The sequence below is a fragment of the Brachyhypopomus gauderio genome, chromosome 6, assembly GCF_052324685.1.
Source record: "Brachyhypopomus gauderio isolate BG-103 chromosome 6, BGAUD_0.2, whole genome shotgun sequence".
Classification (NCBI taxonomy): Eukaryota; Metazoa; Chordata; class Actinopteri; order Gymnotiformes; family Hypopomidae; genus Brachyhypopomus; species Brachyhypopomus gauderio.
The window spans coordinates 29,264,491-29,289,490 of record NC_135216.1 but is presented as its reverse complement, the minus strand read 5'-3'; the positions used below and the strand labels follow the sequence as shown (position 1 = coordinate 29,289,490).

The 25,000-nt window shown below is 46.2% G+C and overlaps 2 protein-coding genes across 3 annotated transcripts in view; both read left to right on the top strand.

The window, feature by feature from the left end:
- nol12 (nucleolar protein 12) overlaps nt 1-6,166 on the top strand; it is a 6,258-nt gene extending 92 nt beyond the window's left edge. The window contains exons 1-6 of one of the 2 annotated variants that reach the window (XM_077010323.1): nt 1-93; nt 714-819; nt 970-1,018; nt 1,728-1,879; nt 4,838-4,932; nt 5,563-6,166. The exon at nt 1-93 is cut by the window's left edge and continues 89 nt beyond it. In XM_077010323.1, the coding sequence (XP_076866438.1) occupies nt 1-93; nt 714-819; nt 970-1,018; nt 1,728-1,879; nt 4,838-4,932; nt 5,563-5,758 (691 nt within the window). In that variant the 3' untranslated portion in view covers nt 5,759-6,166. Of the gene's footprint in view, nt 94-713; nt 820-969; nt 1,019-1,727; nt 1,880-3,742; nt 4,043-4,837; nt 4,933-5,562 lie in introns of those variants that run through there. The other variant, XM_077010324.1, reaches the window with a different exon arrangement.
- Nucleotides 6,167-14,805: 8,639 nt separating this feature from the next.
- Nucleotides 14,806-25,000, top strand: part of LOC143517610 (uncharacterized) — a 10,506-nt gene continuing 311 nt past the window's right edge. The window contains exons 1-3 of the mRNA XM_077010321.1: nt 14,806-14,927; nt 15,895-18,355; nt 18,599-18,686. Coding sequence (XP_076866436.1) covers nt 14,825-14,927; nt 15,895-18,355; nt 18,599-18,686 — 2,652 coding nt within the window. The 5' untranslated portion in view covers nt 14,806-14,824. The remainder of the gene's footprint in view (nt 14,928-15,894; nt 18,356-18,598; nt 18,687-25,000) is intronic.

Here is a 25,000-nt window from a genome sequence, read left to right as displayed (position 1 = left end):
CGATGGAAAATTGAAGTCTGGGTCAAAAATCAAGCCCGGATCTAAAAAGAGAGAGAATAAATGTGTCGTCACGTTCGACGACAAGGACCGACAGTAAGTATGGCAGCATTATAACGCTAGTTGTGTTATAGTGGGGGCATGTAGTGACCACAGGTGTTGGACCGGCCGACGTGTCCCAGTGTGTGGTTACTGGTTCAGTCCCGGTCTGTGGTCACTGGTTCAGTCCCGGTCTGATGTTACTGGTTCAGTCCCGGTCTGTGGTCACTGGTTCAGTCCCGGTCTGTGGTCACTGGTTGAGTCCCGGTCTGTGGTCACTGGTTCAGTCCCGGTCTGTGGTTACTGGTTCAGTCCCGGTCTGTGGTCTCTGGTTCAGTCCCGGTCTGTGGTCACTGGTTCAGTCCCGGTCTGTGGTCTCTGGTTCAGTCCCGGTCTGTGGTCACTGGTTCAGTCCCGGTCTGTGGTCTCTGGTTCAGTCCCGGTCTGTGGTCACTGGTTCAGTCCCGGTCTGTGGTCACTGGTTCAGTCCCGGTCTGTGGTTACTGGTTCAGTCCCGGTCTGTGGTCTCTGGTTCAGTCCCGGTCTGTGGTCACTGGTTCAGTCCCGGTCTGTGGTCTCTGGTTCAGTCTCGGTCTGTGGTCTCTGGTTCAGTCCCGGTCTGTGGTTCTGGTTCAGTCCCGTGTTTGAGTAACGCTCGCTCTGTGCACGTTCTTCAGGGAGTTTCTCACCGGGTTCCACAAGCGGAAGTTGGAGAGGCGGAAAGCCGCGGTGAAGGAGCTCGAGACCAAACTGAGGGAGGAGAGGAAACGAGTCCGCGAGGAGGTGAGGGGTGGAGAGAGGAGAGGGGGGGTGAAGGGAGGTGGGGGTGCAGAGGGGGAGGGGAGGGGGGTGAGGGCAACGAGGCATTTAGTTCCAGGTAAACAGAAATTACTCAACAAGAGTTGTAAACATTTTTTTACTTGCTGTTTCCAGAGACATAAAGAATACGTGAAGATGTTTAAAGAGAGAAAACAGGCTCTTGGTAAGGTGTGTGTGTGTGTGTGTGTGTGTGTGTGTGTGTGTGTGTGTGTGCGTGCATGCGCACGCGCATGCGTGTGGGTGTGTGTTTTTTGTAGGTCTGTGTGTTAACAAAAGCACATGCATAATATAATAAAGCCAATTTATTATTTGTTTTAGCCAGATCTTCCATGCCAGTGCCACACAGACTGATGGCAACAAAACTACCTACCGGACCTAGGGTTAAGGTCACGGGGTTACCTAGGGTTAAGGTCACGGGGTTACCTAGGGTTAAGGTCACGGGGTTACCTAGGGTTAAGGTCACGGGGTTACCTAGGGTTAAGGTCAAGGGGTTACCTAGGGTTAAGGTCAAGGGGTTACCTAGGGTTAAGGTCAAGGGGTTACCTAGGGTTAAGGTCATGGGGTTACCTAGGGTTAAGGTCACAGGGTTACCTAGGGTTAAGGTCACGGGTTACCTAGGGTTAGTTGAAGGGCAATTAAAATCACACACGGACACAGTCTGGGTGATAACTGTGCGGGGTGATAAGTAGATGGGGTTATAACGGGAGGGGGTGATGACAACTGGAGGGGGTGGTAACTGTGGGGGGTGGTAACTGTGGGGGGTGATAACTGTGGGGGGTGGTAACTGTGGGGGGTGATAACTGTGGGGGGTGGTAACTGTGGGGGGTGGTAACTGTGGGGTGTCTTACGGCAGTTTTCCCTCTCTTTCTTAGAGGATGCTGATGAACTTGAGGATGTGATAACAGCCACCACGGAGTCAGTGCACTACGACCACCCCAACCACACGGTCACAGTCACCACCATTAGTGACCTTGACCTGTCCAACACCCGTCTGCTGGAGAACCTGACCAGCAATAACACAGAGGTAACCACACAGTAACACCATAGTAACTAGGGTATAGCAGTGATAAATCCAGGGTAAAGCAACATCAGATCTATGGTAACTAGGGCTGTGACAATAACCGCATTACCGCAACACCTCGGTTATGTAATGCCTACCGCGGTGTTGAGCTCATTACCGCCATTTATTTATTTATTTATCTATAAAATGAATAGTTTCCATTGTGAAAAAACATTTCCATTGCGATCGCTGTGTAGACGAGAGGAACAGTCCATTAAATAAACGGGGTTTGGGGGATGGGGGGTGTGTGCTGGATTTTTGTGTGCGATTACCGTATTTTCTGGAGTATAAGCCACTAAATTTTTCCCCCACGATTTGAACCATGCGGTTTATAATGGGCTGCAGCTTTTCTGTAGGTTTTTCTTCACCCGTCGGGGGTGGAGCAGAAAGTTAATCAGGTGGTAGGACAAAGTTGTAAATCAAAGAAGAAAGTGCTCATTTTCATTTAGCACATGCAAGCAGCAGGCACGACGGAGAATTTTTTTCAAACCAACATGTGTTGTACCAAATTCTGACTCCCCTCGTTTGCACACGCATAACGCTACAGATGATATTAGGGAGTTACAGTGACTATAACTTAGTTCATTGAGCACATTAGTTTTGTATGTCTAGATATTTAGACATAATTCTGCTGTAATACTGTGAAGTCGTGGTCAGAGGTGAACTTCGGTATAGCCGGTGTGTATTTTTATTAGGGGTGGGCATAGATTAATTTTTTAAATCTAGATTAATCTCACTGAAATCTTGAAATTAATCTATATTAAAATGGATCATATGCGTGCTACCCAAGTAATGACTAAAAGTCAGTTTTTGAGATAGGATTTCTTAATACAGAGGGTGACCAGGGGCTCATCTCCTGTTTCCAAAATGCATCAATGACTGCTTGAGGAAGCTGTTCTACTTTGATACTTGAAGAAAAAAAAAACATGCTCAATAAAATGTAGGCTACTCGTGTTCAACGGTTTATTCAGTTAAACATGAATTTGTAAGCCTACATACTACATTAAATAACATGTTTATTCAGCTAAACATAATATTTGAAATGTAAGCCAACATTTAGTACATTTAACCACACGGACGTAATTTTCAAAAGTCAGTTTTGGTCTTCTGTAGTTTTAACGGTTAAAAATAAATAGATTTAAATAGCGACGAATCTAGCGCTAGGACCATGCAGAAAACGACCGCTCCGAGCTCCGCTCCGGTAACACTTTACGTTCCTAAAAATGAATTTTCCATGAAGCAAACCTGGCGACTTTGTGGCTGCATCCATGTAAAAACACGTACGATTTGTAATTCACAGGTTTAAAAACTCGTTCTCGCCCCTACTGTGCAATTTGGTTAGGAATACAGCCGAGCTAAACTATCAAGTTGAAAGTCATCATAGTTTGCTTATCCATTTTGACCCAGTTCCCAACCCAACTTTAAGAATAGATTAACGGCGATAATTTTTATATCGCCCGATAAGAGTATCAAATTAACGACCGCCACAAATTTTTTTTTTAAATAATTAACAATCTTAAGCCAGTGTGACTTTGGACATAGATAATTCCGTGTCGTTTGCTGTGATGGATATTTAAAGTCTAGCTCTTATTTATGCATAGAAATGTAAATCGACAATATAATCTGTAGCGTCTTTATGCGCGGATAAACGAGGGGAGTCGGAATTCGCCACAACACCGGCTGAAAGCCAAAACTGTCGCACATGAAATGCTACAGACACCGTTCAGAAACTGATCAGTTCAGTTAAATGTACAGTTAAATGTATTCAGTTCAGATGTATGCGGCTTTTTGCCCGGTGCGGACACTGAACTCGCCACGTATTTGCAGGAGGACGCCCTCGGATCCACTTGCCCGGTGGCGGAAAAATATAAATGGATTCCCTCTTCTGTCAAACATTGCCAGAAAATATATGACCGTTTGTGCAACGAGCACTCCATCGGAGCGTGTATTCAGCACGGCAGGCAACACTGTCACCTCGTTTAGATCGTCCTCTAAACCGGACAAAATGAACATGTTGGTTTGTCTTGCAAGGAACATGAAGACGGAAAAATAAGATATTTTAAATTCACGTTATTCACGTCATTGTTAACAATATTATGGCCATAATTTTGCGTATTTACTTTACGACGAATGATGTTTTTGTTAATTTAAAAGTGCATGTTTTTATTTATAAATAAAAAAAAAAATTTGGGGGGGGCGGTTAACCGTGGTGATACGTTGCTCTCTCACTGCGGTAAGAAAAAATCCATACCGTCACAGCTCTAATGGTAACACCAAGGTAACGCGAGCATTTGGTGATGATGAAGCCATGGCAACGGCAGGTAATGGCAGGATGAAGGGTGGTTTGAGTGTTGAGTGTTACTGGTCTTGGTGATGAACAGCAGTTCAGCAGAATCAGGTGTGGGTCTGGGAAAATACAGGTGTGCTGATCGTATGTGCGTTTACACGGACGTAGTTTTGGGGGGGGACGGGGGGGGACATGTCCCCCCCACTTTTTCAAAAGCCGGTTTTGGTCCCCCCCAGTTTTTACAGTTAAAACCAAATATTTAAGTAGCGACGAAGTCATGTCCCCCCCACTTTTTAACGGTTAAAAAAACAATATCCAAATAGCGACAAATCTAGCACTAGGATCATGCAGCTCCGAGCCCCCCCCCCCGCTCAACAATTTTTGTTCACAGCGCTCAACAATTTTCATTCAACCACCCCCCCCCCCCCCCCCCCCCCCCGCTCAACAGTTCGCCACCCCAGGTTGTGTCCCCCCCACTTATGAAATCAAAACTACGTCCATGTGCGTTTATATTGTAACACGCATGACATCACCTGAATTGTTGGGTTGTAGGGGGTCATATGGGGGTCATGGGTGGATTTTAGGCATTTTCTTAAAGGGAATTACTTTTTGCATATGTATGTTTCATCCAACAGGAAGGAAGCCATGGTGATGATGAGGAGGAAGATAATGAGGAGGATAAAGTAGAAGCGGTCCCACGCATGGCTGGCAAGCCCCTCCTCTCCAAAAAGTAGTGAACAGACACCTCTTCCTCATGTAGACCTTCAATCTTCCTCACGTAGACCTCCACATAGACCTTCACTCTTCCTCACGTAGACCTTCACTCATCCTCACGTAGACCTCCACATAGACCTTCACTCTTCCTCACGTAGACCTTCACTCTTCCTCACGTAGACCTTCATGTAGACCTTCACTCTTCCTCACGTAGACCTTCACTCTTCCTCATGCAACCCTTCACGTAGACCTTCACTCTTCTTCACGCAACCCTTCATGTAGACCTTCACTCTTCCTCACATAGACCTTCACGTAGACCTTCACTCTTCCTCACGTAGACCTTCACGTAGACCTTCACTCTTCCTCACGTAGACCTTCACGTAGACCTTCACTCTTCCTCACGCAACCCTTCACGTAGACCTTCACTCTTCCTCACATAGACCTTCACGTAGACCTTCACTCTTCCTCACATAGACCTTCACGTAGACCTTCACTCTTCCTCTCGCAGACCATCACTCTGTCACAGCAGAATTAACAAACCTCAATTAACAAACCCCTCTCCTTTTTCTCTCTCCCTCCCCTTTTTCTCTCTCTCTCTCCCTCTCCCCCCTCCCCGTTTCTCCCCTCCTCTCTGTCTCTGTTTCAGGATTCAGTCTCTTTCTGCGTCTCTCCACATTTTCACCAATCAGAAGAGGAGAAAGGGGAAGAAGGAGTCCAGGGGGCGGGCCCGTCAAGTGGAGAAGTCGTCCTCGGTTGTCCCAGGCAACAAGTTACGCTTGGGCAGAACCACAAAGAAACAGCGACGTCAGCGTACCAGCAGGAAAGGGCGGAGTAAAGACTGAAGGCCTTCGTCCCTGTGGGCGGGACTTACATTAGTGTAAGATGATGATTGGCTCATGGGGCCAAATGGATGGGCATGTCTGGCCAGATGCAGCGTGGGGGAATTGACCCTTTGAACTGCAAAATAAAATGTGTTTGTTAGGTTGTTTTTAATACGGGGTGTCCTCACTGTTTCTCATTGTTGTTTCCAGCACTGCTCATACTGTTAGTACGAGTTGTACGTGTGCTCGCCCCCTGCTGGCCAATGTGAGGCCTTGCTGGAGCGCCTGTGGTCGAGCTAAAGGCTGCAGGACCGCATGCCTCCAGCAGGGGGCATACAGTGCTCACTCTCCCAGAGTGCACCTGTGTCTTGTACTTTGTGTTATACTGGGATGCGCTGAATTGATTATAATAAAGGTAATTTTTGTCAATTTCTTTGGGTCTTTGTTTTTAAAGGGCCAAAGGGCGTGTTGGGGTGGGTGAGGTGGGGGTGTTGGGTTGGGGTGGTTGTGGTGGGGGTATCGGGGGTGGTTGGGGTGGGAGTGGTTATGGTGGGGGTGTTGGGGTAGGGCTAGTCGTGGTTGTGGATGTGGGGGTATCGGGGTGGTTGTGAGGGTGTTTGGGTAGGGCTAGTGCATGGGTTAAAGTTCTCCGTCACTACGACGGATTTCCGTCATTTGATTTTTTGGGGGAAAAAATCCGTCAAATCATAATAAACCACACACGCGTGTGCTATCTGTTTTGTGGTCGAAATATGATTCTTACTGGATGGATGGATGACGGCGGTGTCGTTTGATTGACTTGCGGGTGCACCTTCTGATTTTCGGACATAACTAGAAAAGTGACCTCCCCCTCCTGCCTGACCGTAGCGCGCGACTCCATTAACCTCCCGCAAACCTGCGCGAACTCTGGAGGCTATTTGGCGCGTCATTCTTTGGTAGTATAAAGAAATACCCCGCAAAACAGGGGAATGAACATTTACCTGATTAATTTTAATGTTGCTTTGTGTTTCACGTGTGAAAAGTGCTGGAATTTAGGCTAAGTAGCCTACTTGAAATGCTTGAAATTGTAACTACTTAGTTTCACAACAAATATCTGTCTGACTGAACAGTTCTCTTTACGTTAACAAATACGAGCCTCTTGTAATTCCAGGACGAAACATGAGAGAACGTGAAGACGTTAAGATTGGGCGTTTTGGAAATAAACCACCATTAAATAATGTGATTAAAAGCGAATTATTTCGAATCATTTCGAGTATATGTATAAATATTTAACTTAATTAAGTTTAACGTTGATCCGTGCGTCTAAACGGAACTTGGTGTTTGGTGTGCGCGGCGGAAGAATACACGGTTATGCGGCTTGGGACCGAGGAGGACAGCGTCAGGATAGGATAACTGCGTACAGGACATTATTCGCGTAATCCTGAAAACTCCCCAGTTCTGAAGTCTTTATAAAAAGAATGAGCAACATGCCCAAATGAGACAGTAAATTGTTACTGATACAGAACTGTTATCTTTTACAGTCTAATGAAGTACCTTATTGAGCATGAGATCACCAAAACAGTATAGAAGTCAAGTTAGTTTACTTGGAAGCAGTTAGAAGACAGTGTGAACAGTTGTGAACATAGTTTCTCATAGTTTGTTTTTTTATCATACCTTTTAAAACTCACCAGGATTCACTAAATTTGACTTGATCTTTAAATAATTTTCTGGAAGAGGACCCCCAGATAGATAAGTATACTTTGTAAATGTGTTTAATATGCTTTAGCCCACTCGCCATCCGATCCAGGAGAGTTAGATAGTCTAACCGACTACTTGGAGAATACCTGCAGATCAGCTCTAGATATAGTAGCTCCACTAAAATATAAAAAAGCTAGATCCAAAAAGCTCGCCCCATGGTACACCGACCAAACTAGAAACTTAAAACAAATAGCACGTAAATTAGAGCGGAAATGGCGATCTACTAAATTGGAAGTATTCCACTGTGCCTGGAAGGATAGCATTATTGACTACAAACGGGCACTCACTAAAGCACGCTCAGCATACTTAGCCTCACTGATAGAGAAAAATAAAAACAATCCTAGATTTCTTTTTAATACTATTTCTAAACTTACAAAAAATCAAGCAGGCACAGAACCTCAGATTCCAGTAAACCTCACTAGTAATGTATTTATAGATTTCTTTGATAATAAAATAGAGAATATTAGACAAAATATAAAACCCTTTATTAGCAATACAACTGGTATGTCATCTGGTTTGGTTGATATTGATTTAAATTACATACCGGGAGAAAAACTTGATGCTTTTCATCCACTCCCAAAATCAGAATTAGAGAAAATAATTTCTTCCTTAAATTGTACTACCTGCACATTAGACTCAGTTCCCTCAAAGTTATTAAAAGAGGTATTACCAGCTGTAACTGAACCTCTTCTAACTATAGTTAACTCATCCATTACAATAGGTCACATGCCCAAATCATGTAAATTAGCAATTATCAAACCTCTGATCAAGAAACCAAATCTTGATCCGACTGTGCTATCTAATTATAGACCCATTTCAAACACATCATTTATATCTAAGATCATAGAAAAAGCTGTTGCCCAGCAATTATGCCTATATCTGCATAGGAATAACACATTTGAAAAGTTCCAATCTGGTTTTAGGCCCCATCACAGTACTGAAACAGCATTAGTTAAAGTAACAAATGATCTCCTCCTTGCATCAGATCAAGGCTATGTATCACTGTTAGTGCTTCTTGATCTTAGTGCAGCTTTCGACACAATTGATCATAGGATCTTGCTAGAAAGGTTAGAACGCTGGGTTGGAGTCTCAGGCACAGCCCTTTCATGGTTTCAGTCTTACTTAACAAATCGCTATCAGTTTGTAGAGCTCAATAATATTTCATCCAAACGTACAATGGTTAAATATGGGGTCCCGCAAGGCTCCATCTTAGGACCACTATTATTTACATTATATATGCTACCATTGGGCACAGTTATAAACAAACATGGTGTCAATTTTCACTGCTATGCGGATGACACTCAACTTTACATATCAGCCAAACCCGATGACAAACTTAGTTTAGGAAAAATTGAGGTCTGTGTAAGAGATATTAAATGCTGGATGTCTCTAAACTTCCTACAATTAAATGAGGACAAAACAGAAGTTCTCCTTGTGGGCCCTAAGGCCGCAAGACAGAAAATTCCAAATTTAATGCTTAATCTTGCAGACTATCCCATTACACCTGGCACAGTAGCCAAAAACCTAGGCGTCATACTCGACTCCGACCTATCATTTGATAAATATATAGATAATACTACTAGGATAGCTTTTCTACATCTCCGCAACATTGCCAAATTAAGAAATGCATTATCACAGGATGATGCAGAAAAATTGGTGCACGCATTTGTTAGCTCTAGACTAGACTACTGCAATTCACTACTGTCAGGATGTTCAAATAGGAATCTAAATAAACTTCAAGTAGTTCAAAATGCCGCAGCTAGAGTTCTGACCAGAACTAGAAAATTTCAGCATATTAGACCAGTCCTATCAGCCCTGCATTGGCTCCCAGTTAAATTTCGTATTGATTTTAAAATTCTATTATTAGCATATAAAGCACTACACGGGCTTGCTCCTGAATACCTCCAGGAACTTATTTCCTACTATGAACCCCCACGTCAACTAAGATCACAGGGTGCTGGTCTGTTATTAGTTCCACAAATTAACAAGGTAACAGCAGGGGGAAGAGCCTTTTCTTATAAGGCCCCCCAGCTTTGGAATAATCTTCCTAAATGTGTCCGGGACTCTGACACAGTCACAATCTTTAAATCTAGGTTGAAAACCTACTTATTTAGTCTAGCGTTTGATAATTAATATCCCCCTTAGATAAAGGTACAGATCCAGGGGTTCATAGACGAAGGGTTTTATGGTAGACTGGGGTACTGGTGCTGTCATCCTGTCACTGCTCGTGGTCACTCAAGTTTGTTGACAGTGCAGTGGACGGATGCCATTGTCTCAGAATGCCCCCAAGCCTATGTTACCTTCTGGTTCTGCCTTTTTTTAGCTAGGCTGTAATAATTTAACTTAGTGCCGGAGTTGCTGCCACACTCCAGAAATGTTTATAATTTTACCTGTCCTGTATATGTCCTCATACAGAGCTAATTTTCCCTGTTTCATTTCTCCACATGGCTGCCCGCCTGCTTGAGGAATAATGAGATGAGGAGAGACAAGCGATCCATCCTGGCCGGCCACCTCCTGCCTAACCGGATGCCTACACCATGATGGACATTATTACATATTTTTCGGTCTAAATTGACATTATTGCATCTTTTACATTCTGTCTACATTCTGTCTATATTGTTGTTGTCATGGTGACCGGTGTCGGCCAGAGGAGGATAGGTTCCCCCCCTGAGTCTTGGTTCCTCTCAAGGTTTCTTCCTCATGCAAAAACTAGGGAGTTTTTCCTTGCCACTGTCGCCTTTGGCTTGCTCACTGGGGGCTAGGACTCGGCACTTGTAAAGCTGCTTTGTGACAACAACTGTTGTAAAAAGCGCTATATAAATAAAATTTGATTGATTGATTAATATGTGGAATTAGGCAAAAGAGGCCGTGTCCCAACTACACCACATTTTCAGTAATTGCTGGCATTGTCTTTTGCCAGGAAAAATTTTCAGTCAAATGAAAATTTCTTGCTTTAACCCATGGGCTAGTGGTGGGGTGTTGGGTTGGGGTGGTTGTGGTGGGGGTATCGGGGTGGTTGGGGTGGGGGTGTCGGGGTGGTTATGGGGAGGGTGTTGGGGTGGAGTATCGTGGTGGGGTGTTGGGGTGGTCGTGGTGGGGGTATCGGGGTGGTTGTGAGGGTGTTTGGGTAGGGCTAGTGGTGGGGTGTTGGGTTGGGTTGGGGTGGTGGGGGTGTCGGGTGGGGGTGTTGGGGTGGTTGTGGTGGTTATGGTGAGGGTGTTGGGGTGGAGTATCGTGGTGGGGTGTTGTGGTGGGGGTGGTTGTGGTGGGGTGTTGGGGTGGAGTATCGTGGTGGGGTGTTGGGGTGGTTGGGGTGGGGGTGGTTATGGTGAGGGTGTTGGGGTGGAGTATCGTGGTGGGGTGTTGGGGTGGTTGGGGTGGGGGTGGTTATGGTGAGGGTGTTGGGGTGGAGTATCGTGGTGGGGTGTTGGGGTGGTTGGGGTGGGGGTGGTTATGGTGAGGGTGTGGGGGTGGAGTATCGTGGTGGGGTGTTGGGGTGGGGTGTTGGGGTGGTTGTGGTGGGGTGGTCGTGGTGGGGTGTTGGGGTGGATGTGGTGGGGGTGGTCGTGGTGGGGTGTTGGGGTGGTTGTGGTGGGGTGTTGGGGTGGTTGTGGTGGGGTGGATGTGGTGGGGGTGGTCGTGGTGGGGTGTTGGGGTGGATGTGGTGGGGTGGATGTGGTGGGGGTGGTCGTGGTGGGGTGGTTGTGGTGGGGTGGTCGTGTTGGGGTGTTGGGGTGGATGTGGTGGGGGTGGTCGTGGTGGGGTGTTGGGGTGGGGTGGTCGTGGTGGGGTGTTGTGGTGGGGGTGGTCGTGGTGGGGTGTTGGGGTGGTTGTGGTGGGGTGGTCGTGGTGGTTGTGGTGGGGTGGTCGTGGTGGGGTGTTGGGGTGGTTGTGGTGGGGGTGGTCGTGGTGGGGTGGTGGGGTGTTGGGGTGGTCGTGGTGATGGAGACTGCGTGTGCCATCTGGCCAGGGTCTCTTCCTTTTCTGCTGCTGATATTTAATCCGTTCCTCTGGCCTCAGGCCACGGTTGCCATGTTGGCTTCTCATGATGAAGGCAGCCTGCAGGGATCCATATGGACCCAGAGCCAAAATGGAGGAGTGCTGTAGGCTAGTCTCCACCATTGTTGTGACAGCCAATGGGAAGTGACAGTGAGCATGAGTAATTCTCGAGAAGAGACATGGTGTGTCCCCTCCTGCAGACTCACTCACACACACACACACACATCCTCACCCTCTCGCCCAGCGGGACGCAGGTAAGGCCTGGTTAACACCACTTTCAGATTACAGAGGTTTGCCTTTAAGAGGTTGTAATTGTAACAACTGAAACTGCCTAAATTGAGTGTGTGGTTTGTTGATATGTTTAGTGTTTTGGCAGAGTGTGTGTGTGTGTGTGTGGGTGGAGTATGACCATGTGTAGTGTTTCATGGCTTCACTCTCAAAGCAGACATACCTATCTCTGTAAGAGTGTGAGTGTGGTCTATCTCACTGACAGCATCACAAACACTGCCTCGTGAAACCTTAGACTGGACATTGAGGAACATTTGCTGATAAATTCAACACGTAAATTTTGTTTTCCTGAGGGATGTGAGCTAGTGCGTTTGTTTTAGTGAGTCCTATCTGACCCTCACAATGTAAAGTGTGCGTACTTCTGTGCTTTTTTCAAACCGTTCAGTTTCAAACCTGTAACAAGGGTGTGTGTGTCCTGTTTGATCTCGGCAGTGTGTGATGAATGTGAGTCCGTAATGCCCCTCAGTGGTGATGAGTTTGTGTGCCCCAAGTTCCAGCCCAACATCTTCAACTCATCCCGCTGTCATGACTGTCTGCGTCTTCGACACTTGCACCAACCGCCTGCACCTGTACACACATCTGCAGATGCACCTGTACACGCACCTGTACACACACCTGTACACAAACCTGCACACACACCTGTACACACACCTGTACACACACCTGTACACACACCTGTACACAAACCTGCACACACACCTGTACACAAACCTGCACACACACCTGTACACGCACCTGTACACGCACCTGTACACAAACCTGCAGACACACCTGTACACGCACCTGTACACACACCTGAGCAGGTGAAGCCTGTCACAGAGAACAGCAGCTCGGCCCCAACACCAGGAGAAGAGAAGACTATCATCAAGGTGAGACAGATGGACAGGTGAGAAAGGACAAATGGTGTTTGGTAAAAAGACAGACAAGTGTTGGGGTCCCTCTGAGACTCTGACAGACAGACAGGCAGGCAGACAGGTAGGTGTTGATCTCTCTGAGAGTCTGTGACAGACAGGTAGACAGACAGGTAGGTGTTGGTCTCTCTGAGAGTCTGTGACACAGACAGGCAGACAGGTAGGTGTTGGTCTCTCTGAGAGTCTGTGACGCAGACAGACAGGTAGGTGTTGGTCTCTCTGAGAGTCTGTGACAGACAGACAGGCAGACAGACAGGTAGGTGTTGGTCTCTGAGAGTCTGTGACACAGATAGGCAGACAGACAGGTAGGTGTTGGAGCAATAGTGAATGGGCAGAGCTGTCGGGAGGAAATGCCATCACCACGGCAACATAACCAGTAGTGCACTACGGTAGAATAAGGACAGAGCAAAGGGACTTATGGGAGACGGGGGAGGAGACTCATGATGCTCCGCCCACATTACATTATTAATGAAGGCAGCTCGTTTTCTGCTCCTTTAGGAATCAGTAATATACAGAGTATGAGGGAGAGATGGAGTGAGGGAGGGAGAGAGTGAGGGAGAGAGAGAGTGAGGGGCAAGGGTCAGAGAGAAGACTACTAAGGTCATTGGGTGACACTACGGTCATTGTGTTTCTGTGGGTTTCATTGTGTTCTGAGTGTGAGTTTGTGTTGTTCACAACAGCATGACTGATCAAGACCAAACTCAGGCTGAACTGGATTATTTAACTTTAGGCTTAAAATGCAGACAGGTGGTAAGAGTCTGAGGATTCCTAACTCTTCATATTAAAGTGTGGGATAGATGCTATAGCAAAGAGATAAACACACACCACAGAAATTAACACACTCACACACACGGCAGAGATAAAATAATAATGAAGTGAAGCAGGACCCAGCTAGGGTTACACCAGAGTGACATTAACCCAGCCACACACACACACACACACACACACAACACAGCCTCTCTCTCTCTCTCTGTCTCTCACACACACACACACACCACAAACACATACCCACACACACAAGAAAGATGAAATGATGATATAATGATGAAGTAGAGTGGGACTCTAGAATGACAGTTTGACATTTGCCCAGCCACACACAGACACACACACACACACACACACACACTGTTACTAATTGACCATCTCTATGCTGTCCTGCTCTTGTGGGTTTATTTGAGCTCAAACTGACCCTGCTCAGCCCTCTGAGCTGTTTAGTATCACACCACCCCAGCAGAGGGCGCCGACCAGCACCATCGGCCACGTAAACGATCAAAACTAGAAACACACAGTACTGTGTGACCTTTGACACAGACCTGTGGGACCGGACAATGTATGACTGGTAAAATATGAGGTGAACTGCAGGTTGACACATATTGGCCCTTCTCACCTGTCTCTGTCCTCAAAGGTGTCACTTCATCCCTTAGACAGATCATGTGAGGTTTCCGCCTCTAATCCACCACTACCAGCTGCCATTGGGTGACATGGTGCTTGCTCTGTTTTTTGATTGGCTGGCCGTGTTGTGCTGGCCTATCAGGAGGACTCTGATGAGGTGTCAGTGGTGAGCAGCTGGTGTGAAGAGAGCGGAGACTCTTACTGTAACCTCTACCTGTGTGACGGAGACGACGACCACAGCTCTGACAGGTAAGACTCACCTGGTCTCTGAGAAAACCAGCTCACACCACAAACCAGCACGTCTGTGCATAAACATTTAACAGAATTTAGTCTGATGGAGATTCCCTTTTGTCTACTGATGGGATTACTCAGGGTGAAATGATTGGTTGATCTGTGGTTTGTTAACGTATCTGTACCTGTGACTAAGGGTTCTGATGGTTGTTCTGGTGAATAAGCTGATATGTACAAGCAGACTGGGGGTTATAGATTATTTGGTTATATTTTAGAACTTCTAACATAGTTTGATATAATTGTTCAGTTATTTCTGGTACACTGAAAATATAATTCTAAAAAATCCCTGTTCATTTTCAAACATTTCATACATGCTCATACATCCACTCTCTCTCTCTCTCTCTCTCTTTCTCTTTCCTCTTACTCTCATTCCTTTCTCTCTCTCTCTCTCTCTCTTTTCAGTCAAAGTGAAGACAAGTCAGACTTGAGTTTCACAGATGAAGACTTCCTTGATCTTCATCACAGCAGGATGACACGCTTACACCACCCATTGCACCGTCCGAACCCCCGTGTGTGGATGGAGGAGGCACAGAGCCGTGACAGCTTCATCACCCCATCGTCTTCCTCACATGGTGAAGACACCAATCCACACACTGTCAACACCCTCTCCTTTGTGGTGACAAATTTGTTTACATCATTCATTCTTATTATACTGTGTATTCTTGAGTGCTGATACACCCACTCCACCCCCTGACACTAACCCCTAACCCCTAACCATAACCCATTCTAACAGCCCCACTGGGTATTCTTGTGTGCTGTTACGCCCACCCCACACTCTAACCCTAATCTGGGCAGTCATGGCCTGGTGGTTAGGGAACTGGTCTTGTGACCGGAGGGTCGTGGGTTTGATTCCCAGACCTGTGGCCATGACTGAGGTGCCCCTGAGCAAGGCCCTTAACCCTCAATTGCTCACTTGTATAAAAAAAAAATGAGATAAAAATGTAAGTCGCTCTGGATAAGGGCGTCTGCCAAATGCCATAAATGTAAATGTAAATGTAACCCTAATATATTAACCCCTAACCCATATCCCTATCCCCTAACCCCTAAACCTATCCCTATCCCCTAACCCCTAACTCTAATCATAACCTATTCTAACAGCCCTGTCGCTTACTCCCACCCCCTTAGTTCCACCCTTAGCACACCTTCCAATCTGGGCCTGGTCCTTACAGACCCCAGCCAATCTGGGCCTGGTCCTTACAGACCCCAGTCAATCTGGGCCTGGTCCTTACAGACCCCAGCCAATCTGGGCCTGGTCCTTACAGACCCCAGCCAATCTGGGCCTGGTCCTTACAGACCCCAGCCAATCTGAGCCTGGTCCTTACAGACCCCAGCCAATCTAGACCTGGTCCTTACAGACCCCAGCCAATCTGGGCCTGGTCCTTACATAACCCCAGCCAATCTGGGCCTGGTCCTTACAGGCCCCAGCCAATCTGGGCCTGGTCCTTACAGGCTGCCCATATACTCCCACTTACAATGAGAAAGAATTCCAGAGTCTTTGAGTTTTAGAAGAGTTAATCCTGATTCTCTCCCTCTCTCCAGTGAGTTCAGTCGGTCGTGAGAGAGACAGTGGATATTTTTCTTTGGGCCGAGCATCAGGTTCTAGAACCTTCCAGGATAAAAGCCCCCCTCCACCCCATCGGCATTCTGAACGTGGACATCCACTTCCCAACAACCACACCCCAGAGCCCAAAGCTATCATCCCGTTCAGGAACCCAGACCTGGGCGTCCCATCCCAGAGGAGAACCTCGGAGATCCAGAACCTGGACCTGGATCCAGAGCTGGAACTGGGGACAATCTGTCTGGACCCTGTGGACCTCAGCATCGCAGTGGAGGCTCAGGTGGGTCCGAGGTCCCCGAGCCCCACCCCTTTCAAACAGGCGGAGTCCCTGGCGCTGTCGGGTCGGACCAGGGCCAGGACAGGTTTCACAGCTTCACACAGCCCTCCCAGAGCCTTCTCCTCCTCCCGACAAGCTTCTGTCCCATCCCGATCCTCCTCCCCTGGCCGAGTGTCCTCCAACGCCCAGCGGGCCAAGCCTGTCTCACACCTGACCTCTAAGGGGTTCCTGCCCCATGAAAGTTTGAGATCCAGAAGCCCAAGTCAGAACTCCTACGACCAGCTGGCTGATTCTGGAGGACTGCAAAGAAATTTCCGGGCATTTGCCAGCTCTGTGGGTTCTATCAGTACCACTGCCAAATCTCTGTCCAGCGTCTGCAAACTGAGAGGTGGATTACAACAGACAGAGGGTACCAGTCGCCGTGGCAGCAGTAGGTGGAGCTCGTCCCCATCAAAGCAGATCATGCAAGATCACTCGGTTCTCCAGAAGGTCAGCAGCTCTCCCAATAGTCATAGGCGTGAAAGCCGAAGCCCCTCCCCCTCTAGCAAGGGCTATGAAAGAAACAGCCAATCATTTCTGCAGAAGGATCAGCACAGTGCTTTTCCCATCAGAAAGGGCTATGGGGCAAGCAGCCAATCAGAGACAAATCACAAATCAAATGGGCAGAGTCATGAGAGTGCTAACTCCTCTGCAGGTAGGAGGAGTCTTGAGCCTGTCAGCAAATCATTACGCAAATCTGAGACCAGCAACACCACTCGCAGTCACAGCCATGACAGTCGAGATTCCTCCCCCACAAGGCGGGGCTATGACACACCTAACCAATCAGTGCTACGGAAACACGAAACAAGCCGATTCTCCAATGTCCATGGATTTGATAGCCGGAGTCCGTCCCCTTCAAGGCGGAGTTATAACACTTCTAGCCAATCTCTTCCTCGCAAATCTGAGACCAGCAACACCACTCGAAGTCACAGCCATGACAGTCGGAACTCCTCCCCCACAAGGCGGAGCTATGACACATCTAACCAATCAGTGCTACGGAAACACGAAACAAGCCGATTCTCCAATGTCCATGGATTTGATAGCAGGAGTCCGTCCCCTTCAAGGCGGAGTTATGACACTTCTAGCCGCCAATCTCTTCCTCGCAAATCTGAGACCAGCAACATCACTCGCAGTCACAGCCATGACAGTCGAGACTCCTCCCCCACAAGGCGGAGCTATGACACACCTAACCAGTCAGTGCTACGGAAACACGAAACAAGCCGATTCTCCTACGTCCGTGGACATGATAGCCGGAGTCCTTCCCCTTCAAGGCGGAGTTATGACACTTCTAGCCAATCTCTTCCTCGCAAATCTGAGACCAGCAACATCACTCGCAGTCACAGCCATGACAGTCGAGACTCCTCCCCCACAAGGCGGGGCTATGACACACCTAACCAGTCAGTGCTACAGAAACATGAAACAAGCCGATTCTCCTACGTCCATGGACATGATAGCCGGAGTCCTTCCTCTTCAAGGCGGAGTTATGATACTAGCCAATCTCCTCACAAATCTGATACCAACAGTCATAAAAGTGGACGGAACTCTCCATCTAAAGCTCAGCAGGACTCATCAGGCCAAAACATCCTGCACAAAACACTGAGCAACTACAGAGCAGAAACTTCTAGAGTAGAAACGTCCTCTTGCATAAGGAAATCGGGCCACAATAGAACTCAGTCTGACTCCTGGCACACCAAAGGGTCACAGCCAGGCTCCACCCACTCTATTAACAACCTACCAAGTCCCTGTAGCTCCTCCCCATCTAGGAAGAACAGTGAAAACAAAGTAACTGGCTACTCTCAAAGACCTGCTCATGTTGCCTGGGAAACTATCAAGAATAGCAGCAGTAGTAGGCGGAGCCAAGAGGCTCACACCCCCTCCACTGACTCCAGGAAACCATCCCACCTGAACACAAGCCATTCCCCTCACGTGAGAATCTACACCTCATCACAGAGCTCCATGGAGTCGTGCGAGTCTGGGCACGTGTCAGCCAGCTCATGTGGTCTGAACCGGGAGGAGTATGACATTATGGCTGATATTCCCAAGGTGAAGCCACTCCTCCAGAGGGCAGAGCCAAACCAGCTCAGCACCAGAAACAGAGATGAACCTTCGCTTTTCAAACCTGCCAGGTGAGAGGCCACACCCACGAACACAAGCCCTCAGATGGCCAAGGGATATACCTGAAACAGGTGTGAGAGCAGGCATAAATCCCACCCCATGGCCATGATCGGGCGTGGCTACACCTGACTCAGCTCATTAACGATTGATGATTAATTGATGAATGAACTCAAGTGTGCAGAAGGACGTGGGAGCCCCACAGGTGTTTGGTCAGGTGTTCAGTATCTGTAACATCTCCCCTCTCTATCCTACAGTCACTCACACAGTAGAGTTGCTTACAGTGCCTGGGACGAGTCTGGGGACCAGTGGGGACGCCCCTGTTCCTCTCCTCCACACACACAGGTAATGCACAAGGAAATCACCACAACGTAATGCACAAGGTGTAGAAACTTCACCTGCATAGGTAATAGAGATATGGGAGGAGAAACTTCACCTGCATAGGTAATAGAGGTATGGGAGGAGAAACTTCACCTGCATAGGTAATAGAGGTATGGGAGGAGAAACTTCACCTGCATAGGTAATAGAGGTATGGGAGGAGGAGGAGGTCCCACACATGTTGGAGGATTCTTTTGGATAAAAGTGGCAGCTAAATGCATTTAATGTGAATGTGAGCACACCTGAACCAATAACACACACACACATATGAACCAGCACGCACACCTGAACCACACACACGCACAGTCACACACAGTCAGTTATATGCACACAATCACACTCTTGACAGCTATAGGCACATTCAAAATAAGGAGATTAAGTATTTGAACACCCTGCAACGGTTCAAGTTCTCCCACTTAGAAATCATGGACGGGTAATAATTTATTTGTGTGTTACTGCTGCAAATAAGTATTTGAACACCTGCCAATCAGCAAAATTTATGGTCTTCAAAGACCTGTTAGTCCAACTCTAAAAAGTTCACCTCCACTCCACTTATTATTGTAAATAATTATCTGTTTGAGGTCGTTAGCTGCATAAAGACACCTGTCCACCCCACACAATCAGTAAGACTCTATTTTTTATAAGACTAAATTTTTTATATAGCGCTTTTTACAACACATGTTGTCACAAAGCAGCTTTACAATCTTATGGGTCCAGATCCCTAATGAGGAAGCCAAAGGTGACAGTGGCAAGGAAAAACTCCCTATGATGGTGGGGATTAGGAAGAAACCTCGGGAGGACCAAGACTCAAAAAGGAACCCATCCTCCACTGAGTGGCCCACTAGCACAAGCCCGTATTTGTGGTCAAAAAGTAGTTCTATAGTTACAGTTGTGGTTCTAGTTCCCAGGCCAAGTAGTCAGTCCCTTTGGTGCAGATGGTGAGCCTCAGGTAGGAGCTAGCATCTGCACGTCCTCTTGTGGTAATGGCACATCCAACCCCGGCATCAGTACATCCACCGGCAAGCCAGACCATCTCCCAGGTGCTTGTAGGTGCTTGCATGTAATCGTCTTAGGTAGAAGCATGCAAAAAAGATATACAATACAGGTTGAGTGTGTCAGAATATCGGATTGGAGCTGGAAGGCTATTCCATAATTGAGGGGCTTTAAAGGAGAAAGCTCTGCCTCTGGCTGTAGTCTTACAAATTTTTGGAACTAGGATTTTGGGAGTGCAAAGGGCGAGATGGGTTGAAGTAAGCAATGAGTTCACTCAGATATTGGGTAGCTAGACCATTTAACGCCATATAGATCAACAGAAAAATTTTTAAATTAAATTTGATATTTAATCGGAAGCCAGTGTCGTTTCATTATGGACTGTTTAGAGCATCCAATTAGAAAACCATAACAGTTGTCCAATCTTGACGAGACAAAAGCATGGACCAGCTTCTCTGCATCAGCTAACACAAGTGTCTCAGTTTGGTGATATTACCTAAATGGAAAAGGGCAGCCTTAGTGACACTGCATATGTGTGTGTCAAATGAAATATCCGAATTAATAGTGACACCTAAGCTTTTTGCAGTGTATTTAGGTGTCACTGAAAAGCCATCTAGGGTTAGGGGAATATCATCCCAATTGCTTCTAGCAGCTTTGGGCCCAAGAATCATCACCTCAGTCTTTTTAGTTGAAGAAAATTAGATGCCATCCAGTGTTTAATATCCTGGACGCAGTTCTAAATTTTGAGAGTAGTATTGATATCATCTGGATTGCAAGATGATCGTAGCTAATACGATGCCTACGAATGATAGTGCCCAGTGGTAGCATATACAATGAGAAAATGAGAATAATATGGGGCCCAGTACAGATCCTTGTGGGACACCATGTTTTACCTTTGTACATTCTGATTGGTAACAATCTATCAGGTAGGACCTGAACCAGGAGAATGCTTGACCTCTTATGCCAATGAGTGTCTTCAGCCTATTTAGTAGAATATTATGATCGATGGTGTCAAAAGCAGCACTGAGGTCTAGCAGTATAAGAAAAGAAACGTCCTTTACCAGAGGATATTAAGAAATCATTTAGTACTTTAGTCAGTGGCGTTTCAGTGCTGTGATGGGGTCTAAATCCAAACTGAAATAACTCTGAAAGAAGAAAGAGAATTGCGAAGAAACTACTTTCTAAAAAAATTTTTGGATATGAACAACAGATTAGAGATTGGCCTATAGTTGGACAGTTCCTGGGGATTAAGACCAGGTTTTTCAATTAGCGGCTTGATGACTGCAAGTTTAAATGGGAATGTAGCCCAGGCTCAGAGAATAGTTAATTATGGTAAGCAAAGGTTCAACATTGCTATGTAGTAATTATTTAAGTAGATGGGTTGGTACAGCATCTAGTATGCATGTGGAAGGCTTAGCAGATTCTACCAATGAAATAAGTTCCTCACAACCAATTTGGGAAAAGGACTCCATGACTAATTTTTTCCCTAATTTTATCAATCTTATCATCAAATAATTTCATAAAATTGTTACTGCTACTCTCTAGTGGGATTAGTGAATTAATTTGTTCATGATGCCTCATTAGGCTAGAAAGTTTTAAAATAGGAGTCCTGAATTGTTTTTATGTTTCTATTAAAGCCAATAAGAATGAGGATTTTGCCGTATGGAGGGCATGCTTATATTCAATAAGGCTGCTTTTCCATGATAGTCTATACACTTCTAACTTCGAATTTCGCCATTTCCGCTCCAGGATCCGCACGGCTTGTTTGAGACTACGCGTGTGCCAGGGGCGGACCTACATTGCTACCGGGGATTTCCCCGGTGGGCCGATGGGTTAGTGGGCCGGTGGGCCGCCGGTGGTTTAACTCAGCCCGTGGAGGAGCCACTGCCGCGCACTGCAGCCCCGGCCCGTAGTCACGCTGCTGTTTAACGGTGTTATTACCTCCCCCGCTCCAGTCAGACTAACCTGCTCAGCGCGGCCGCGGTCTGAGCCTGTAAACACATGAACGAGTTGGGCCGCGGACTGGGCCAGCTGGTGCGGGCTGACAGTATGCAGCGGAGATCAGAAAAAAACCAACTTGTCCCAGAAAATACGGGCCGGACTACGACATTTATTTTAAATGTACTGCTGTCGCCTCTGCAACGTCTAAGGCAAATTACCTTAACACGGTTAACACGGACGCAAGTGGCGGTCTTCAAGGCAGAGCACTGTGCACTGTTTTTTTAAAGCTATTGAAATTCTTAGATTAAAACTAACCACCACAAATAGGTAAGAGGAAGAAATACCCACGTTAGAGTTGTAGGTTGTTCTTTAGGATGCACTTTGCGTAAAACAACTTGTTTGGTTGTCTTATGGTGGACTATTTAACAACTTGTTTGGTGGTCTTATGGTGGACTATTTAAAAGCCACTATGTGGCTTTGTAATCATATTATTGCTGGAATTAATATTGTCCATATGACAATAAACGCCGTCATATACACTACGTGCCATGTATAGATTCATATACAGTATACACACACATATATATATATAGTGGGCCAGTCTGTCAGGAACTCCCGGGCCACTTTTTCTCCCCAGTCCGCCCCTGGCGTGTGCTCATTGTACCATGGTGCTATTCTTCTCTCCGTGGCTCTCTTATATCGTAGTGGTGCAACTTTGTCTAAAGCTGTACGAAGGGAAGTCTCGACGTGCTCGGTGAAACGCTCTAGTCCTTCCGGAGCTACAAGTGGATCAGTGTTTGTCAGACCTGGTAAAATATCAGTGAGCACGGCTATGGTGCTGGGTGTTATAGCTCGTTTAATTTGATAGCGGGGTGGCCGATGAACACAGTCAGTTAAACACAACTCGTACGTTATGAGGCTGTGGTCAGAAACGGCCTCACTCTGAGGAAGTACTGCTAAACTGGATATGTTGATACCAAAGACCAAGGCTAAAATATGACTACAATTATCTGAGTGATACCCATTGAACCCATCATGAATTGCTTGAAAGTTTATGCTAAAATAGTCACATAGATTTTCAAAATGGATGTTAAAATCACCCACTATAATCACCTTATCGGCTGATAGCACTACATGAGACAGGAAGTCTGAAAACTCCTGCAAGAACTCAGAGTATGAACCAGGGGGGCAGTAAATAGTAATTAACATAAATGACTGCTACGCTTTGTTGGTTGATAAATTTGAAACATTTGGTACAGTGAGGATGAGATGTTCAAAAGTATTAAACTTGAGGCTGGATTTTTGAGAGACGCCTATTTTGGAGTCATATAACCTCCTCCACCTCCTCGACCATTTGGACGAAGTTTATGAACATATCTATAGCCAGAGGGAGGAGCTTCGTTTAGGGCTATTTAGTCGTCTGGCGGGGTCTAGGTTTTCCGTCAAGTAAAACATGCATAGATTTTGGTCAGTAATCATTTCATTAACAAGTAATGCTTTAAATGACAGGGATCTAATATTTAGCAATCCTAGTTTCAGATTTAAATTATTCTCAGAGGGAGAGTAATTGAATTTAACATTGATTAAATTTTGTCTTCAAATTTTACGAGAATTATTTTTTGGTACTCGAGGAACAGACACAGTTTCAATCTGGTGTGACCTAGGTGACGTCTCCCTGATGTTTGTCTGCTACCTGGCCTCGGCTCTGGTTTGTCAATCTCCATTAACTACTCCTATACTACCAATATTAAGCCTAGCAGATATGCTATGGGAAATGAGAACAGCACCAAGCACCCATTCGCTGCGCTGCGAGGGCTCTAATGCCGGAGCTGGGGGCTCGCTAGCTAAGGCTGTGCCAACCAGGCCTGCTACGCTATGTGCTACCGACTCTCTAGGACTTTCTAAAGCCCGGATGCTGTCCTCTAAACTCTAATAGTTAATCTACACTTCTCACAAATAAAATTATCACTATTGATGCAAGCAGAGCTATACATGCCACACTCAGCACAAGCAACAAGTGACTCAGACATGTTGAGATACTTGGCTTCAGTTAAGTTGAACATCTATGTTTTTTGAGAGTCGAAAAGGTCTTTCGATGACTTGTGGAGGTTGTTGTAAAGACACCAGAGCCAAAATTGTAGACCTCCACAAGGCTGAAAGAGCTACGGGGCAATTGCCAAGCAGCTTCATAAAAAAGATCAACTGTTGGAGCAGTTATTAGAAAATGAAAGAAGCTAAACATGACAGTCAATCTCCCTCAGACTGGGGCTCCATGTAAGATCTCACCTCGTGGTGTAGCAATGATCCTAAGAAAGGTGAGGAATCAGCCCAGAACTACACGGGAGGAGCTGATCAATGACCTGAAGAGAGCTGACACCACTGTTTCCAAGGTTACTGTGGGTAATACACTAAGACGTCATAGTTTAAAGTCATGGTACAGAAGGTTCCCCTGCTTAAATCAGCACACTTAAGTTCTCCAATGACCATTTAGATGATCCAGAGGAGTCATGGGAGAAAGATCTGTGGTCAGATGAGACCAAAATAGAACTTATTGGTCTTAATTCCACTCACTGTGTTTGGAGGTCAAAGAGTGATGAGTACCGTCCCAAAAACACCGTCCCTACTGTGAATCATGGGGGTGGAAGCATCATGCTTTGGGGGTGTTTTTTTGCACATGGGACAGAACGACTGCACTGTATTAAGGAGAGGATGACGGGGGCCATGTATTGGGAGATTTTGGGGAACAACCTCCTCCCTCAGTTAGAGCATTGAAGATGGGTCGTGGCTGGATCTTTCATCATGGCAATGACCCAAAGTACAACCCAGGATAACCAAGGAGTGGCTCTGTAAGAAACATATCAAGGTTCTGGAGTGGCCTAGCCAGTCTCCAGACATAAACCCTACAGAAAATCTTTGGAGGGAGCTCAAACTCTGTGTTTCTCAGCAACAGCCCAGAAACCTGGTTGATCTGGAGAAGATCTTTGTGGAGGAATGGGCCAAAATCCCTGCTGCAGTGTGTGCAAACATAGTGAAAAACTACAGGAAACGTTTGACCTCTGTAATTGCAAACAAAGGTTACTGTACCAAATATTTACATTGATTTTCACAGGTGTTAAATTACTTGTTTGCGGCAGTAACACACAAATAAATTCTTAAAAATCACCTAAGATGAAAATTTTAGGTCTCTCCATGATTTCTAAGTGGGAGAACTTGCTATGTTGCAGGGTGTTCAAATACCTATTTTCCTCACTGTATGTGTGCCTGCCCTGTCAATGATATCTGTGTGTTTGGTGTGTAAGATTCTTTAGGGTGATAACACACTTCCTCTTTTGGGACCTAAATCTGATTAA